Raw genomic sequence first — 16,642 nt, forward strand, 5'->3', positions numbered from 1 at the left:
GTGTATTCACCAACCAGTAAGCTCCCAGATGATCATTTTAAAAACACTTATCTGAGGGGACACCTGGGTGGCTCAGACGGTTAAGCGACTGTCTCTTGGTCTCTTGATTTCGGCTCACGGCTCACGGTTGGTGAGATCTCAAGCCCCGTGTGGGGCTTCACGCTGTCAGCGCCAGAGCCTACTTGGGATTCTCTTTTTGTCCCTCTCTCTGCCCCTCCCTCATGCTCTCTCTTTCAAAATAAATAAACTTTAAAAAACAAAACAAAACAAAACAAAACAAAACCCACCTATCTGATCACGTCCTTCCCTTCCACCGTCTCCCTATGAGGGGGTCAAATTTTGTGGGACCTACAGCTTACAGAATCCGAGAGGTCCTCTTCAAGAAAAACAATACAAAATTAGGTACAGGGTCTTGCAAGGGGCACTGCAAACGGCAAGTTCTGAAATTTCAAGCTTGGTTACCTTCAGTATAAATCTGCCTCTGCCCACAAATCTGACCTCATTTTTCTCTACCTCAGGATCTTTCCTCGTGCAACTTCTGCCTAGAAGGCCCTTCCCGCCCCCATTTGCCTACTGCCACCTCCCGGTTTTCTCTGATCCCCCAGCTGGGTTAGGAGCCTTTACGGAATCTCTCCCAATGCTCCAAGCACCCAGGCAGAGACGCCATTCCGTGCGAATGGTTGCTCTTTCCCAGAACCCACAGAAAATCCCTGGAGGAGCGGGGCTCGGTTTGCACCTGGGCTGTAAAGGTGTGCTGAGCCCCGAACCCGAGGCCGCCGGAATTCCCTCCTGTTCTCGTCCAGAGTGGCGCCCCCCCCTCCCCGGAACCCGCGGGTCGGCCCTTGCGGTTCCGGGCGGAATGACTCGGCGGTGCACGCTGATATGGCTGCGCTGGTGGTGAGGGGTGTGCCCGGCGTGCTGAAGCGTGCGCACTTCGCGACCATCCCGCGGAGACATCGACATAAGAAGAAATGGGTAAGGTCCAGCCGCTGGCCCACGAGGAAACAGTGACAGCGGCCTTTTGCCGCCGCCCCTCGGGAAACTTCTCTAGCCCCGCCACCTCCCGCCACTGTCGGATAGGTTCACTACTCCAGCCCCTCCGGAAGGCCCTTAGCCTCTTTTCCCCGCCCCTCAGGGGCCGTCTCTAGGCTCCTCCCTCTCGCATCTGTTACGTCATCGCCTCTATCTGCCCTGTTGTTTCGTCACAAATCTTCGGCTGTTTTAGTATGTCCGCTGTACCCCGACTCCGCCCCCCTAAGTTACGCCATCACCTCCGCCCTCATTCTTTCAGTTATGTCACCACCACGTGTTCCCCTGCTGTTGGTTACTTTCCCCTTGGCGCCCACTATCCCTTACACTTCCCTTCCTCCCTCTTCCCCGCCCTCCCCTTCTTTCCTACTTCGCCCCCCTTCATCCCTCCCTGCATGACCTCGTCTCCGCCTTTCCTCCTAGAACTTTCGGCCCGGCCGCCCTCACCCCTCGAAAAATGTCTTAGCGACAACCCCTTCCTTCCTGGGTCTCCGCCGCCCACTGGGAAAAGATTCAACCCTGTCCTCACCCTCGAGGTGCCTCTGGCGTCCAGGCAAGGTTACAGCGATCACCCTGCCCACACTTCTGGCCTTTCCCCAGACCCAGGCAAAGGATGCAGCGACTCTCCTCACCCCCTGGAATCTCCTCACCTCTCCAGAGACCCTTTCTCTGGCCTCAGCTGTAGCCCTGGAATTTCTTCCATAACCGCCACGCCCGCCTCCCTACCCCCTCCGGTTCCCTCCCCGCCCCCACCGCCCCCACCGCCCCCACCGCCCCCACCGCCCCCTTCCCCACCTCCACAGCCTCCCCTGCGCCCTGGGAGATGTTCTTTTGAACCCTGTTATCCACTCTTTGGAAGGCCTTACTGCCGTGAGCCTATTATCTCGGGTTCGCCCCCTTCGAGCCCTTGTTTTGACCGGCGCAGCCTTCTGGGGTCACCCTCTGTTCGTCCACGGAGCCCTTATTGCAGCTGGATCAGTCCCCTGAGAACACCGCGTCCCTGTCCCCGAAGCCCTTACACTGACCAGCAGACTTACCTGTGTTACTGTGGATACCCTTCAGCCCTGGTAACCAGCCCTGTGACTTCCCCTCCTCTTCCTCATCGGCCCTCAGGAACCAGCCCAGTGACTTCTCCCACCCTCCCTCATGCGCCATTGGAAACTGGCCCAGTGACTCCACCTTCTGTCACTCATCAGCACCCAGGAACAGATCCCATGATTTCACCTTCCATCGGTCCTGGGTCCCAGGGAACTTGCCCCATCATGTCACCTTCTCTTACTCATAGGCCCCTGAGAACTACCCTCATTATGTCACCTCCTCTTGCTCACCGGCCCATGGAAACTAGACTTATAGCTTCCCCACTCCTTTCTCACAAGGTTTTGGAAACTGGGATGTCCCCTCTGCTCTCTCCCTGGTCCTCAGGGAGAAGTTATAATGACCCTCCTCTTTCTCCAGCATCTTCCCCACCCACTGGCAGCTTTTACCATGTCCACCTTAAGCCTCCAGACTCTTGTGAGCCTAAACCACAGCTTGACCTGCCCCTTAGGAAAAATTTCTGTGGCTCCCCACTTTCTTCTCAGGCAGGTACATCTGGCTCTCCCAGCTCACCTCAGGAGAGCTCTTATCACTGTTCTCATTTTTCTCCAGAGGCCCATGTACCTGCCCCCGGTAGCCCTTATTGTGCCATCCGCCTATCCCCTAAGAGTACTGGTTCTCTTTGCTCACCCCCGTCCCAGGCTCCCATAAAGCCTTGCTTGGAGTCAATTTTAACCTGGGAGACTAGTGGGAACTCTTACCTCTTGGTAGAGTCAGGCACCCCGATTTCTTGTGCCCCCTGTGCTCCCTGTCCTCCCTGTCCTCCTTGTCCTCCTTGTCCCCCTTGTCCCCCTTGTCCCCCCTGTCCCCAGGAACCACCTCTTCCCCTCTCCTCTTGCTGTCCTTATACTGTCGTCTCCTTCCCTTCACCCCTGGGCAACCAGTTTATATCTCCATCCCAGTCACCCCCCTGCGGAAGCTGTAATGAACCCCCTCTCCCTACCCCAGTTTGCCCCCAAGTGAAGTCCCCCAAATCCTCAGAGTTAAAACAACCATGTGCTCTCCACAGATGTCGCTCCCTGGTCATCCCTCTCCAGCACACTCCTTTTGACCAGCCCAGGGCCCCTAAGGCCAGCGCCTCCCCTCCACCACCATCCCGCCCTTCTGGTCCTTCTTGTATGGTGACATCCATTACCACTTGCTCAAATCCCTGCCCCAAAGAAATTCCCCAAGGAACTACCTTACCTACTGTGATCCCTAGGACCCTCAAACCTGTTATCCCCACTTGTCTTACCCTTCGCCTTCCTTTTGGTACTGTCTCACCCAATAGTTATGCTCAGAGCAGCCCCCATGGATTCTCCATGGGACCCCCATGCAGTACCCATATATATCCTGTGGTTTCCTCGACCCCTGATCCCTGCCCACTCCTTGCTTCCCTCAATCAATCCATTTGCCCCTCTCAGTGTCATAAACTGCCCATGGTGCCCCCCTGTGGCATCTATAGCACTTCCAGGGGCCCAGCCCAACCTTATCGCCAGCCTGTGGCACCTCCTTGTTCCACCCACATCTATTCTTTTATCCCTTTGAGAACACCCTTTGATCCTCAAAGTTTACCCATTGGCCCCCAAACCCGGTGCCACCCCGATACTATGCCCTGTGGCTTCCACGTCTACTCTGTGGCTCCTCGAGTCTCCTGCAAAGAGTGCCCCCAGGTACCCTTCGGCTGTCCTTTGCCTTCATCCAAGACTTCCAGCTGTAGCACTAATGTCAGCCGTAGCTTAACCGTTATTAGTGAATGCCAGAGCAGTGCCAGCCAGAGCAAGAGTTCCCGCCAAAGCAGAAGTCAGAGCCAGAATGAGAATACCCACCACCCCTGCAGAAGTCGAAGTCAGAGCAAGAGTCTCCATCCTCACAGAAGTCAGAGTCGGAACAAGAGTCCTAGTCGAAAGAGAAGTCGGAGCCGGAGCAATAGTTCCCACCAAAGCATAAATCAGGATAAGAGCGAGTGTCATAGCAGAAATCAGGGCCAGAGTGAGAGCTCTCCATGTAGCAAAAGTCAGGGCCAAATCAAGAGTGGCCTCCATGGCAAAAGTCGGAGCCGAAGCAAGAGTTCCTGCCATGGCAAAAGGCAAGGCAAGAGCAAGAGTCCCTCCCACAGCAGGAGCCGGAGCAAGAGTCCCTGTCCCAGCAAAAGTCGAGGCCAGAGTGAGAGTCCCCACCATAGCAGAAGTCATGGTGGGAGCAAGAGTCCTGGCCATAGCAAGAAATGAGGGCCAGAGGAAGAGTTCTGACCAAATAAAAAATGCAGACCAGAGCAAAATTCATAGACAATAACAGGACTGCCAGCCATAGCAAGCGCCCAGCTGTGGCAACGCGGATAGACCTGAGGACTCCTCAGCTGAGGTCTTCATTTTCCTCGTAATCTGTGTTTATGCTCTGCAAGGTTGACTCATGTCTCTCTCTGCTACCCCCATAGAAGTCCCCATTTTGGCTCACACCTCAAGGTTTCTGTGAGCTCCCTTTATCCCATGTTCCTGGGGTATAAGAACTCCCCGAATGACCCTCAACCCTGTGATTCTGAGCATTATGGTGTCAGCAACTGCATGCCATTAGGTAAGTTACCTTATACCTGTCCATCGAATGTGGAGGGTTGATATTTTTTTGTATCCCATCGAGCTATCTGTTGTGGTGCTCACATAAGCTAGGAGACCAGAAAATGCTTTAGAAGATGGAAGGACTGTTCAGAGAGAAAGCGTCTTTTGTTTTTAAGGCTGAAGCTTCCCGGGGCCTTCATAGATTCTTCCAACCTTCGGTAGGCCCTCCTCAAGAGTCCTATCCTGAGCTGCCATTTTCTTAAGTTCTTCTTACTCCCAGGCCTGAGGGAGTGCCCCGCACCTTTCTTGGTGACCCAACCTGCTGTTGTGAGAGCTACAGCTTGCTTTCTCTCACAACACTGAGATAGAAGGGCCGACTTCCTACTACTTTTCTCTCTCACACTTCTCTTCTGGCTGGCAGAGGTAGGATGCAAAGGCAGGAGTGGGCACTAGCTGGAACCATATTGGCTGCAGGGCTCTGAGGTATTGGTGAGGTTAGGTGGGAGGGGAGAGGCAAGGCTGGAAGACCAATAAGGCTGTTCTTTTCCTTTTAGGCTGCCACAGAGCCCAAATTTCCTGCCACCCAACTGGCTCTGCAGAATTTTGACATGACCTACAGTGTGCAATTTGGTGATCTTTGGCCATCCATCCGGGTCAGTCTCCTTTCAGAGCAGAAGTATGGTGCACTGGTCAATAACTTTGCTGCCTGGGATCATGTGAGTGGAAAGCTGGAGAAGCTGAGTGCCAGGGACTTTGTGAATGACTCCATCTCCCATGGGGAACTGGAGCCTGAGAGTGGCCAAACTGCAACTCCATCCCTAGCCTCTGGAACCTGCAGCCCGAACCTTCGATGCTTCACTTTCGCCAGAGGGGATGTCAGCCGGTTCCCCCCTGCCAGGTAGGATCTGGAGTCATGGCTAGGGCCATCCTGAGTGTCTACAGGAAGTAGACAGCAGGAGACCCAGCTTTTGTCCCATTTAATGAGGATCCTAATATTGCTAATATTTACTGAGTGCTTATATATGCTAGGCGTTTTTCTAAGTGTTGTGTGTGCATTATCCATGATCTCCTTTTGTTCTGTCAACAGCACTCTGAGGTAGGTAATATTATTGTTCCTCTTTTATATTTGAGGAGACTGAGGTGCAGAGAAGTTACTTGCTTGCTTTAGGTTCCTTGGATAGCAGGTGATGCAGCTAGGACTTAGACCCAGGCAGTTTGACCCCAAAATCTGCACTTTGAACCTGCTCTTCTCCGCTACCTCCCATCGAAGAGTGCTCTAACTTGAGCACTTAACACCCTCCACAGTTAAAGTGTGTTTATTTATAAGGGCTTTCTCATTTTGCCCTCACAGCCACCCATCCAAGTGAGTGGGACAGGTAAGCTCATGGTACCAAAGAACAAGTGGGACTTGCTAGGGACACCAAGTACCAGAGGGGCGTGGTGGTGAGGGGACTCCTGGTCTTCTGATCCAGTGCTCAGATTTATATAAAGTTGGATGAAAAAGACTCTTGCGATCAAATGCTGTGTTGTGCTTTAGAAACTGAGAAAACGAGAGCTCAATGTTAGTTGTAGGATATGGGAATTGATCTTTGAGGGACTGATTCACTCATTCAGTAAATAATTATTGTCTACCAAATGCCAGGCCTTCTTAAGTGCCTGGGTTACAGGTGCAAAAGCCCTCATTGACCTTACAGTCTAGTGAGGAAGATAAGTATTGAGAAACTATTTACAATTGTGACAAGTGCCACAAAAGAAAAGTACAAGGTGCTATGAGGTATTATAACTAGGAGATCTAACGCAGTCTTTTCTGAGGAAGTGAAATTTAAGCTTAGACCTGAAAATGAGTAGAAATTACAGCTGGTGGCATGCGGGTAGTGACAGGCCAAAAAAGCTGGCAGGAGCCAAATTTTGAAAGTCTAAGCCATGAGGGATTTTGGACTTTTTCTCTAAAAGGAAGAGGGAGCCATGAAAAGTGTTAAGGTGGGGAATGACATAACCAGATTTGAATTTTTGAGATATTTTTCTGGCTGCTGTGTGGAAAACAAATTGAAGAGGGGCGAGGCTATGTATCAAATATGAAATAGGGAAGTAAATTAGGAAGCTTTTGCAATAGCTCTGGCTGCTGGCTTGAGGGAGGGCTACATGCTTAGTAAAGCTAGAAGGTAAGGCTGGAAGAGTATGTGGGGGGCCATGTTTGGGAATCTTGAATGCCAGGAGCTTATAGGTTGGGAGAAGGGGATTTTTCTGATGGCCCAGGGTTGCTTATAAATGGTTGGACCTGCCAGGGCTGAATGGCTTCAGACGATGCACTCTTTAGTACATATTGCTGTAAATTGCCAAGATCTGTTCTAGAGAACTGGTGGAAAGGGTTTCTAAGTAGGGGAAAGGCAATAATGCACAGTGGTTATAAGCATGGGCTTTGGAGTCAAGAAAACCTAGATTTGGATTCTAGCTTCATTACTTATTGGACATTAGCTTTGAATAACTGACTCTTGGTTTCCTTTCCTGGAAAATAATCTGGAAAATGATGGTACTGATACTATAGCTCATTGTGTGGCAGCTGCTATTCTAAGCACTTGACTTCTATTAATTCCTTTCATTTTCACAATAATCCTATATGGCATGTACTCTTATTGCAGATGAGGAAACTGATGCACAGAGAAATTGAGTCATTTGCTAAAGGCACACAATTGTTGAGCACCTGGGCTGGATTTGAGATGCAGCCAGTGTGACTCTGGATCCTGGGTTCTGCTGCATCACAGGGCTGTGGTGAGGCCTGAATGGAGTGATGTATACGAGACACCTAGTGTAGTACCTGTGGTAGAGCACTCCTAAACAGTATCTCTTACTGTCTGTGTCATTCTCATCGAAGTTATGCTTCAGGAGGATCACTGTAATAAATTGGGGTGGGAGGAAGATAGATTGGGGCAGGATTAGAGACCGGTTTGGAGGCATTGGTCTTAGGCAGAACCATAGACTAAGCAGGGTTTCCTAAGTTGCCTACGGTGCTTGGCTTCTATTCAGTGAGGTTTGGGTTTCCTTCTCATCTTGATAGGCTTCCTATAAATCAAGGGAATCTTAACCTCTCAGGAGGACAAGGATGTATTTAGGGAGTCCAGGAACCTCCTGAAATTGTCTGAAAAACTGTTGTGCTTTTTGTTGTTGTTGTTGTTGAAAAGAGGGACTGTAGCTTTCAGCAGATTCTCAAAACTGTCTGAACCAAAAAAAGGTTAAGTGACACTTCCAAAGGAAGGAACTGGATGAGAATGAGTTTTGTAGACCAGTGCTGGTTGATTCTCTTTTGCAGGGGCAATGGGAACACAGCTTCAGGGACAATCCAGGCATGATTCGATTTTGAAAGTATCCTATTATAGTCTGAGCCTATCTGCGAAGGTGTTACAACCTCAAGACCGGGATTATAGCTTTTGTAGCAAACCCTCAGTGCTGCTATGTCTCATGTCTCATCACATTTTTCTCCCAGAGCCTTCCTGTCAGGGCAGCAAAGGTCAGCTTTCTGTCTTCTTGAGTCTGTCCCCAATGGCTGAGCTGTGTCTCAGGCAGGGGAATGGCTTATGACAACTGGCCTGGGAGTGACCATTAGGTTGTTGTCTGTCGTCCCTCTCTCTACCCACATGGATCCTGCCTGTCTTCATGCCTCATTGGCTCTCACTTGGACTTTCATCACAGCCTCATCACTGGTGTCTGTTTCTAATGTGTTCTTTCTAGCCTACCTAGCTTTCTAAAACTCTATTTAGGTGATCATGTCATTTTCTTTACAAACTGGTAACTGCCTCCAGGTTACAGTCCAAACTCCTTAGCATAGGGTCCTAGGCTTTCTACAACCTGGCCTCTACCTGCTTTTCAACCTCAATCTCCTCCACTTTGTATTTCTGCTGCTGAAGATTTCTCATTGTTTCTGAAAGGAGGTATGAATTTGCATGCTTCTGTGCCTTTGCTTGGTCTTTTCTCTTCTCTTGGAATGCTCCTGTTTCTTCCTCCATCCCTCCCTTTTTTCACCTAATAGGGCCTGTTTCTTCATCAGGCCTGACTCAGGTAACTGTGAGAGGGACAAGTGATGGCGCTCTTCTCTGAACCCAGAAAGCATTTTGTATCTTAATATGTAACCCAATAAGACTGAGCTCCTATTGTATGCAAGGTGGTGTTTCAGGTGCTGAGGTTATTCCAGTGAACAAACAAAGTCTCTGTCTTTATTCTAAAGAGGGAGGAGGAGGAGAGTACACACACACACACACACACACACACACACACACACACACACACCTGTACATATAAAGTGAACAATAAGTGCCTTAAAGAAAAGTAGTGTCACACAGAGAGATAGGAAGTGATGGGAGTGGGGGAGGGGTACTGTTTTATTTTTATTTATTTTTTAAGTTTTATTTTATTCTTTTAAAATTTATTTTGAGAGAGATAGGGAGCAAGTGGGGGAGGGACAGAGAGAGAGAGAATCCCAAGCAGGCTCTCACTGACAGCGCAGAGCCCGATGTGGGGCTCAAACCCACAGATGGTGAGATCGTGACCTGAGCTGAAGAGTCAGACGCTTAACCAACTGAGCTACCCAAGTACCCCTATGTATTTTTTAAATGTTTATTTATTTTTGAGAGAGAGAGAGAGAGCATGCGTGTGCCCATACGTGAGTGAGCAGGGGAGGGGCAGAGAGAGGGGGACAGAATCTGAAGCAGGCTCTGGGCTGACAGCAGTGAGCCTGATGCTGGGCTCAAACTCAGGAACCGTGAGATCATGACCTGAGCGGAAGTTGGTTGCTTAACCGACTAAGCCATCCAGGCGCCCCTGAAGATTTTAATTTTAAGTAATCTCTGCACCCAATGTGGGGCTCAAACCAACAACCCTGTGATCAAGCATTGCATGCTCCACCAGCTGAGCCAGTCAGGTGCCCCTTGATCTGTGTTTTAAATGGGTCACTCTGCCTGCTGTGTGGATGAATGAGTGAGTGAATAAGTGAGTGTGGGTCTGAGAAATGAGTTTTTGGTGAGTAGAACTCAGTAACCCCCGAGGGCATGGACTTGGTGGCCTTGACTTCCAGTGGGTCTCCTGACTTGGAGTTGGACTATAAGGTGGTCTCCTCTCTTGTAGGCTTGGCAGCCTGGGTGTCATGGACTACTACCTGATGGATGCTGCTTCCTTGCTGCCTGTCTTGGCCCTTGGCCTGCAGTCTGGTGACACTGTGCTTGACTTATGTGCGGCCCCTGGGGGAAAGACACTAGCACTGCTTCAGACTGGCTGTTGCCGTAAGTCAGAGGGCTGGTGTCTTGGGCAGTGAGGGCTCCCTACCTCACCCAGTCAGGGGCATACCGAATCTGATGGGATTTCAGGTCTCAAGGTCAGAGGGAGTATAGTGCTTGCTTGCTAAGGTGGAGTATTTGTGTTTGCAGCTGTCTCTCCTCTCTCTCTGTGTCAGTTGGCCAAAGAAGATTGCTGAGCAGAGCAAGGTCTCTGGAGGCAGACTAAAGTGGGGCCCTGACCAATCTATACCTGACACTTTTACCGCTCTGTATCTGTTTACTTTGTCTCTAAGTTCCATTTCCTTAGTCTGCCAGCTAAAGCAATAAGATCTGGCTGCAGCCACCCTTTATAGCTTTATGTCATTCTTCCTCAGACTTTATATGCTTCAGCCACATCCTGCTACTCTCTGTTTCTTGAATAAGCCTCCATCTTTTGCTCATGTTCCATTTTCTCTCTAGAATACCCTCCATCCTATCCTAGCTGGCCTGCTTATATCCTTTTAGCTTTCAAGTCCCAGCTCAAGTGTGCCACCTCCTGGAAAGTCTTCCCTCATGACCTCTAGGGGCTGGTTGCAAAGTGACGCCTCTGTCTCCTATGCTCCCTTACCATGGGCAGTATCCTAGCAACTGTTAGCACATTAGCCTTGCATCAGAGCTTTACCGGGTATGCATCTTCTCCCTCTTCAAGATTATGAATTCCCTGGGGATAGGCCCAAGTCTAATCGCAGTAGTGCAGCCACCAGCCTGGGCTATGTGTACCATAAGAGTTCACTTCAGCCATCTACTGGCTGACATCCTGCCTTAAAATAGGCAACACTTTTGCCTTGGGGATTTGAGAAATACCCAGAGCAGGACTGTGGTTTTTCCACTCACCCTGCCAGTTTTCTCTTGCCTTGTGCCCTAGCCTTTTTGTTGGACCTGGGCCCTTCTCTTCAGTTCTTGTCAGCCAACTTGCATAGTTTGGGTTAGCTTCCAGTCGTGTTGTAGACCCTATGGGTGATTGAGCAAGGTTGCACATTTGATCTTACCTCCTGGAAGTGCAGAGGGAGAGGAGAAAAAGTGTTGATATGGTTTAATGACTCCAGTGCAGGAGATCCCAGCCTCTGTGCTGGGCTGTGCTGATCTGACTGACTGCTGTAGGAATCCATCAGAAAGGGGATGAATGAGGTAGGGTTACTTGGAAGAAGAGGAACTTGAACTAAGAGGCGGGAGAAGGGCCAAGGAGAAGTAACTGAGAGTTGCTTTTCTAAGGTGTACTAAATTACCAGCACCTTACCCCCATCCTGGCCCCTCACCAAAGTGAGTCCTTGATTCCAGTCAACAAAGGCAATTTCGAGTTTACCTAGTCTAGCCCTCATATTTTACAGAGGAGGAAATTGAGTCCTGAAGAGATGAAATAACTTAACTTTTACCTGAGTTGGAGATAGAGCCAGAACTGGAACCCAGCTTTTTCTGTTCTTAGTTCCTGGCCTTCTGCAAATTTCTCCTGAGCAGAGAATCCAATTTTTACTTCTTTGAGTGCCCTCAAAAATTGGGACTCTATGTGTTTGTGGGAACACTAAGCTTGTTCATGGGAGTGACCAGTCCCAGTGGATAAGGTATGTACTCTCTAGTTCTTCACCGCAGCTCCTGCCTCCTTTTCATTCCTTGACTCTGAGGCCAGGTATCAGTCATCATTTGTTATCAAGCTTACAGTAATATTTTTTCTTATAGGAGATCTAAGAACAAAGTAATTAAGCTCTTTCTTTTTCTTTTTTAATTTTATTTATTTATTTTGAGAAAGAGAGAAAGAGCACGAGCGGGGAGGGGCAGAGAGAGAGGGAGAGACAGGATCCCAAGCAGGCTCCGTGGTGTCAGCACAGAGCCCGACATGGGGCTTGAACTCACGAACCATGAGATCATGACCTCAGCTGAAACCAAGAGTTGGACGCTTAACCGACTGAGCCACCCAGCTGCCCCAAAGTGAGCTCTTTTTTGTTTTGTTTTGTTTTAATTTTTTTTTTAACTTTTATTTATTTTTGAGACAGAGAGAGACAGAGCATGAACGGGGGAGGGTCAGAGAGAGAGGGAGACACAGAATCCGAAACAGGCTCCAGGCTCTGAGCTGTCAGCACAGAGCCCGACGTGGGGCTCGAACTCACGGACCGCGAGATCATGACCTGAGCCGAAGTTGGCCGCTTAACCGACTGGGCCACCCAGGTGCCCCAGTGAGCTCTTTTTTGAATTCACACCTGTCACAAAAGGGAAAGTGAAAGACAGATGGTAAGTTAATTAGGATTAGGTTTGGTCATATAAAACAGAAAATCAACAAATTGGCTTAAAGAAGTTTATTTCTGTCTTACATAAGAGAACTGGGATATCAGCAGTCCAGGGCTGGTATGGAGTCTACACAGTCTTAGGGAGTTGGGCTCCTTTTTTCTTTTTGCAACCTATTTTATTTCTGGCTTCCATCGTCAGGATTGCCTCATGGCTCAAGATGGCTCCTAGAACTCCAGTTATCACATTCAAGTTCAAGACAGGAAGAAAAGATTGGGTAAAAGGGGCACATCTAATTGCATTAACTTCTTTTGAACATCTCCCCAGAAATCCCACATGATAATTATGCCTATAACTCATTGACCAAAACTTAGCCATATAGTCATACTTAATTATAAAAGGAGGCTGGGAAATGGGGCACATCGCTCCCCTCTACCTCAAATAAAACTGGAGTTCTATTAATAAGGAATGGGAAGAGAATATATTTTTGGTAAATAATGTATAGCATCTGCCAAAGATGTAGAGAGAGACACGTGATTCAAGGAAAGTAGGAGAGAGCATATTTGTTTAGAAATATTCATACTTGGTCTGCTTTATTTATTTACATATCCTTTCTGGCTGGTGTAGGTGTTTGCCTTTGCAACTCCTGCTCTCGAGTGTCTAGGACTGTGCCATGCACATAGTAAACGTTTCTTCTTCACTTGCCCCTGCCCCTGCCCCTGGGGCCTGCATTGATTGGCTGTGCCTGAGAATTGGTCTGATTCTCCATCAGCACCATTGCTGGTGTGATGTTTTGTTGGGCGATGGGTTTGAAGTTTCTTTATTCTCACAGGCATTTTAATGTCCAGACTACCCACAGCCATCTATAGATTAGTGCAATCCCTATCAAGTTTCTGATGGTATTTGTTTTTCAGAATTAGAAAAACAATGCTAAAATTTATATTCCCACAGGCAATCTCGCTGCCAATGATCTGTCCACTTCTCGAACAGTCAGACTACAGAAGGTTCTTCACAGCTATGTGCCTCAAGATATCAGGGATAGGAATCGAGTTCGAGTCACCTCATGGGATGGCAGGAAGTGGGGAGAACTGGAGGGGGACACCTATGACCGGGTAAGTGATTCCTGACCTGAGACATCGAGCTAGTCGAATCTGGCCTTCCCATCTCAGCTGCAGACCCTGAGTGAGTAAGATCCAGCCCTCCATATTTGGGGATGTAGGGCCATTTCTGGACCTCGCCAGCTCTCCGTGGGTGATTGAGAGAACACAGCCTTCTTCACAGTCATCAGTAGTGTCTTCATTGGAGACAATTAACAGGAAAGAGTTTGAACCTGACTGAGTGGGAAAAGGGTTATTTCTCAAGTAAAATTCACAGCTCTCTTCCATAGATGAATTTTTTTTTTTTGGAAACATAATTATAGGACTTTTTCTTTTGTTTTAATTTTTGTTTTTGTGTCTTGTGCCTAGCACAGAGTATAGGCTCTTAGTAAATGAATGGATGATTTTATATTTCTTACTTTAAAACTTTCCATATTGGATATGATGTTTCAGCATAAAATAATTTTGAATCCTGATCCTGTTATTCAGTATATTAGCTACCTTCTGGGCATTGTATCATTTTGTAAATTGGATATTTCATTCAAATAGCCAAGGACAGAGTCCTAAACCATGAAGGGCACCTGGCTGGCTCAGTCAGTAGAGCATACAACTCTCTAATGTTTTTGGTGTTTTTTTTTTTTAATTTATTTTTGAGACAGAGAGAGCAGGAGCATGAGAGGGGCAGAGAGAGAGGGAGACATAGAATCTGAAACAGGCTCCAGGCTCTGTGCTGACAGCACAGAGCCCAACACGGGGCTCGAACTCACGAACTGTGAGATCATGACTTGAGCCGAAGTCAGATGCTTAAGCAACTGAGCCACCCAGGCACCCCAAGAGCATGCAACTCTTGATCTCAGGGTTGTAGGTATGAGCCCCATGTTGGATGTAGTTATTACTTAAAATCTCTAAAAAAAGGGAAAGCCTTCTTTCTAGGTTGATATCAATTATTTAATTATGGTTACTTAGGTATTGGCTTTGGTTTTTTGACTAGCCATGAGTATACCTAAATATACTCTTTTCCCACTCATTATTTCCCAGTTGTCTACCAGGTTAAAGTGAGAAGCTTTGTCAGGTACTCTGCAATGGAAGGATGGGCAGAGGGAGCACTGAGTGAAACCTCTCAGGGCAAGGGCCTAAGGGAGAGGAGCCAGTAAGGAGCTCTAACACAGTACCCTTTAACACTTGTGGGTAGGTGCTGGTGGATGTGCCCTGTACCACAGACCGCCACTCCCTTCATGAGGAGGAGAACAACATCTTTCAGCGGTCGAGGAAGAAGGAGCGGCAGATGTTGCCTATGCTTCAGATGCAGCTGCTCGCGTGAGTAACAGATTTACAAAAACTGAGGACTTTGTGCCACAGTGCTCCAGGGGACCAGTCACTTGGGGAACTGCGAGCTCTTGCCAACACCATCACCCACAGAAGGGTCTTCTGATTGAGGAACTTCCAGATATGATAGGATGGCCTTTCTCTGGAACACACAAACCCTATGTGGTAGGACACACATAGCAGGGTGGGCGGCACAGATTCATTTACGTTATCTTACCTCCACGCTAGTCTCAGTCCCAGTGAGTGGCACAAGTTTGAAAGCTTGAAAAAAGTTACTGAAGTCAAGGCTCGGTAGGGCTGGTAAGGATTCAGTGCACAGCTAGCACCAGGGTTTGGCCCATAACCAGAGTCAGAGTTCAGGGGATTGCTTCCAGAGGAGAGCCCATGGAGTAAGGTTGGGTTGCTGCTCTCTTTCGAGAACGACTTTTCTGGTGGTATCTTTGGGGGAGAGACTTCAGAAGCTAACACAGCTGCGCAGCCCACAGTAGACTCCACTGTGCATGCTTCTAGCTCCTCCTGTTGTCCTTCTGCTTCTGGGAAGCTCAGTAGTCACTGATTTTCTCTCTTTCTGGTTTCAGGGCTGGACTCCTTGCCACCAAACCAGGAGGCCACGTTGTCTATTCCACCTGCTCACTCTCGCATTTACAGAATGAGTATGTGGTGCAAGGCACCATCGAGTTCCTGGCCAATCAATACAGCATCAAGGTTCAGGTGGAAGACCTGAGTCACTTCCGAAAGCTTTTCATGGACACATTTTCTTTCTTCCCATCCTGCCAGGTTGGGGAACTGGTAATCCCAAACCTCTTGGCCAATTTTGGGCCTATGTACTTTTGCAAAATGTGTAGGCTGACATAGCATCACCCGGTTCCCAAAGTCCTGGGGTAGGAAGGTAAAGGGTATACTTCCATAGAGGCACCAGAAACCAAGACCAGTGGCAAAGATGCACTCTGGGTCCTATCTCCATCATGTTGAAGTCTTTGTGTAGACAATTCTCAGCATTAGAAAGTAGGAGTTTTTCTGTCCTACTGTCCAATTATGGAGCATCAGCAGGTTTCTCACTCACTTATTGTACCCCCTTCCCCCATTTCTAAGCCTGTGCTAAAGGTTCCTGCCCGATTAGGGGCTTAGGAGGAAGAGGAGCCAGTGAGCAGGCCCACACTTTAAGCTGTAAACTTGGGGAGAAGCATTTAGCCAATAAAATTATTGAAGTTCCATAGAGCTGGGGCTGTAGTTGGGGCCTCATGTCAGTCCAAGTACTGTTAGTTCCATTTTTACCAGCTGCTGCTACTGAGCACTAGCTCCTAGGGGTCCAAAGCCCAGGAACTCAGCCTGGTTACAGACCTCTGGTTACAGAGCACCTCTCCCATTTGAAGTGAGTTCTGTGTGATCAGTCTTCAGCAGCCAATGGGCCCAAACAAGCCTCCCTAATTTCTTCAGATGGCCCATGATCTAATTTAAGGAACAAGCAACTAAAAACGTTAAGCCAATGCATGATAATCTGCTTACTTATACCGAGAAAGCTCTCCCGAGCTGCACAATGGAAGCCACTCCTCCTGCTGTCCACAGCACTGCTGCCCAAGGTGGCTGGGGAAGCTGCTTCTGCCACAGGGCTGTGCTCCTCTTCTGTGTGTTTCTCCCATTGTTCATTCATCTAGCAAGTGTTCCTTGAGCTCCTGTGTGACAGCTCAGCCAGGGAGCTGTTGGAGGTGTAGCAGTTGGGACTGTGGGAGGTGAGACCTCCTCATCCTTCTTCATGCAGCTCTCCTTTTGCTTTCTGAGCACCTCAGCAGCTCCTAGTATCTTCTTCTGTTATGCTTTTGGTTTTGTTTTTCTTGTTCCTGGTCTGTGGCCAAGCTCTGGTTTCCATTGTTCGGCCCACCCCCAAATCCCTGAGCTCTTCCCCAGTGTCACAGGGCCTCATCTTCCAGAGTGTATGAAGTTTGGGTCGATATTACATCACTGCTGACTGCATGCTAGTTATGTTGTTTTTGTAACTTTAACGTAAAGAAGGTAATCCTTTAATGGCATGGATATTAAAAAT

The 16,642-nt window shown here is 48.6% G+C and overlaps 1 protein-coding gene across 4 annotated transcripts; it reads left to right on the forward strand.

The window, feature by feature from the left end:
• The first annotated feature begins 866 nt into the window (after positions 1-866).
• Positions 867-15,854, forward strand: NSUN4 (NOP2/Sun RNA methyltransferase 4). 4 transcript variants are annotated; one of them, XM_042951809.1, is made up of 6 exons: positions 867-975; positions 5,213-5,556; positions 9,774-9,928; positions 13,130-13,290; positions 14,468-14,592; positions 15,180-15,854. In XM_042951809.1, exons 1-6 carry the CDS (start codon positions 883-885, stop codon positions 15,454-15,456), a joined length of 1,155 nt encoding a protein of 384 aa, XP_042807743.1. In that variant the 5' UTR covers positions 867-882; the 3' UTR covers positions 15,457-15,854. The 4 variants fall into 4 exon arrangements, with proteins under 4 accessions (XP_042807743.1, XP_042807745.1, XP_042807746.1 ...); XM_042951811.1 differs by lacking the exon at positions 867-975 and adding an exon at positions 1,822-1,899; XM_042951812.1 differs by lacking the exon at positions 867-975 and adding an exon at positions 2,015-2,096.
• Positions 15,855-16,642: the final 788 nt, after the last annotated feature.

Source organism: Panthera leo, chromosome C1 (assembly GCF_018350215.1).
Source record: "Panthera leo isolate Ple1 chromosome C1, P.leo_Ple1_pat1.1, whole genome shotgun sequence".
Lineage (NCBI taxonomy): Eukaryota > Metazoa > Chordata > Mammalia > Carnivora > Felidae > Panthera > Panthera leo.